The sequence below is a fragment of the Trypanosoma conorhini genome, assembly GCF_003719485.1.
Source record: "Trypanosoma conorhini strain 025E chromosome Unknown Tco_14.4_contig_01510, whole genome shotgun sequence".
Lineage (NCBI taxonomy): Eukaryota > Euglenozoa > Kinetoplastea > Trypanosomatida > Trypanosomatidae > Trypanosoma > Trypanosoma conorhini.
In genome coordinates, this window is record NW_021705605.1 from 1 (window position 1) to 2,158 (window position 2,158).

At 59.3% G+C, this 2,158-nt stretch overlaps 1 protein-coding gene across 1 annotated transcript, besides 1 other annotated feature; it reads left to right on the top strand.

Annotated features, from left to right (window-relative positions):
* Nucleotides 1–1,657, top strand: Tco025E_10167 (putative NADH-dependent fumarate reductase; the record flags this gene model as incomplete). Its single annotated transcript, XM_029376952.1, has 1 exon — nt 1–1,657. A coding segment is annotated over one exon (1,657 nt), but the record flags the coding sequence as incomplete, so codon positions are not given.
* A 134-nt stretch (nt 1,658–1,791) lies between these two features.
* Nucleotides 1,792–1,837: a microsatellite.
* The last annotated feature ends 321 nt before the right edge of the window (nt 1,838–2,158 follow it).

Here is a 2,158-nt window from a genome sequence, read left to right on the forward strand (position 1 = left end):
GGAAATCGTGCAGGCTGACGGCGCGAAATCAAAGATCCTGGCGGACGCCGTCATTCTCACCACTGGCGGATTTTCAAACGACAAGACCTCCGATTCCCTCCTCCGCGAGTTTGCGCCGCAGCTGTCTGGCTTCCCCACAACCAACGGGCCATGGGCCACGGGTGACGGTGTCAAGCTGGCACGGCGCCTTGGTGCGACGCTTGTGGACATGGACAAGGTGCAGCTTCACCCGACAGGCCTCATCGACCCGAAGGACCCTGCCAGTGCAACCAAGTACCTCGGCCCGGAGGCGCTGCGCGGGTCGGGCGGTGTGCTGCTAAACAAGAGGGGCGAGCGGTTTGTCAATGAGCTCGATCTCCGCTCCGCGGTCTCCAAGGCGATCATGGATCAGGGTGACGAATATCCGGGCTCCAACGGCAGCACCTTTGCCTTCTGCGTGCTCAACGATGCGGCGGTAAAGCTTTTTGGCGTCAATGCTCACGCCTTTTATTGGAAGCGCGTGGGCCTCTTTGTGAAGGTGAACACGCTGGAGGAGCTTGCAGAGCTCATCAAGTGTCCTGCGGAAAATGTGCGGAGCACGCTGGAGGCATACGAGGAGCTCTCAAAGACCTCTCGCCAATGCCCAAAGACCCGCAAGAGCGTCTACCCGTGCGTGGTGGGCCCGCAGGGACCCTTCTACGTCGCCTTTGTGACGCCGTCGGTTCACTACACGATGGGCGGCTGCCTCATCTCGCCCGCGGCCGAGATTCAGATGGAAGGAAGCGATTCTTCCTTCTTTGGTCACCGTCGCCCCATTCTCGGCCTGTTTGGCGCGGGTGAGGTGACGGGTGGGGTGCACGGCAGGAACCGACTCGGTGGTAACTCGCTGCTGGAATGCGTCGTCTTTGGCCGCATTGCGGGCGATCGCGCGGCGCACGCCGTGAGCAGGAATGCCACTTCTCTGTGGCATGACAAGTGGACTCGGCTGACGTTGCGGAGCTCCCAGGCGGACGAGAACGGTTTTGTGTGGCTTCAGTTTAGCCTTCCAGGCAGTCTTCAAATGTCCGGGCTGGCGCCCCTACAGGGCATGGCGTTGCGGGCTCGTGGCGGCGACAAACGCGTGGAGGCGTTTACCCCATTTACGTTGCCTGATGATGTGGGTGTGATTGGTATTGTGCTGAATCCGTGGCTCGCTGGGAACGGCTCCTCGTGGCTCTCTACGCTGCAGCTGGGCGATGCTGTGGAGGCGACGGCCGCAGAACCCGTGGATAGCCGCTACACGACGCTGCTGAAGGCATCAAATAAGGTTGTTATTGCCACCTCCCGCGGGCTCGCCCCCATGCTGCAAATCCTTCGCGCCGCAACGGAAAGGCCCAACGACGCGGCAAACGTCCAATTGATTTACCTCGCAGATCGAGCGTCTGCCATTCCGCATCGCGAGGGGCTGGAGGCGTTGGCGAAGGCGTTTCCTCGACGCTTCCGCTGCACCTTCGTTCTGCAGCACCCACCCGCGCGGTGGGCAGGCGGGGTGGACTACGTCGACGAGATTGCCACCTCCGTCTTTCCCGACCCCGCGCTGGGCATCTTTCTCTGCGGCGCCACCGAGGAGACACGGTCTATTAAGGCGTCCCTGCTTGCACTGGGGCACAGCGCCGACAGGATCGCGACTGTGGCGTAGCAGCGGGGAGGGAGGTGGGGGAGAGAAGCGACACCCTTCTTGAGGCGCGGCGGCGAGGGCGGGGCGGTCATGAATTATTTTTGGTAATTTTACTTGTTGTTTTTTAAGGACTTTTCGCCACGTTTAGCTCCGCCTGCGTGTGCGTGTGCGTGTGTGTTCGCATCGCCGCTCCGTGTGCGTCCAAGGCGACCCCTGAAAGAAGAGGGGCGGTCAACCAGCCAGTCAAAAAGACGCCATGGAAGGGTGTGGGGAGTTCTTCGCAAAGCAAGGCAGCACTCTCAACAGAGTGGAAGGGAAGAGAAAAGCAAAGCAAGCAAAAGAGAGGGTGAGTAAGTTTATCAAGAGCAAAATCTTTAGCAAGCAAACGTATTCTATTAATAATAATTTTAAAAAAAGAGATAGGAATTTGAAAGCGGTACATGAACTTTTTTCCCCCCTGGGTGCTTGAGGGGCGGGTGGGTGATTGCAGAACGTGCAGATGGAGGGTGTCTCCAGAATATG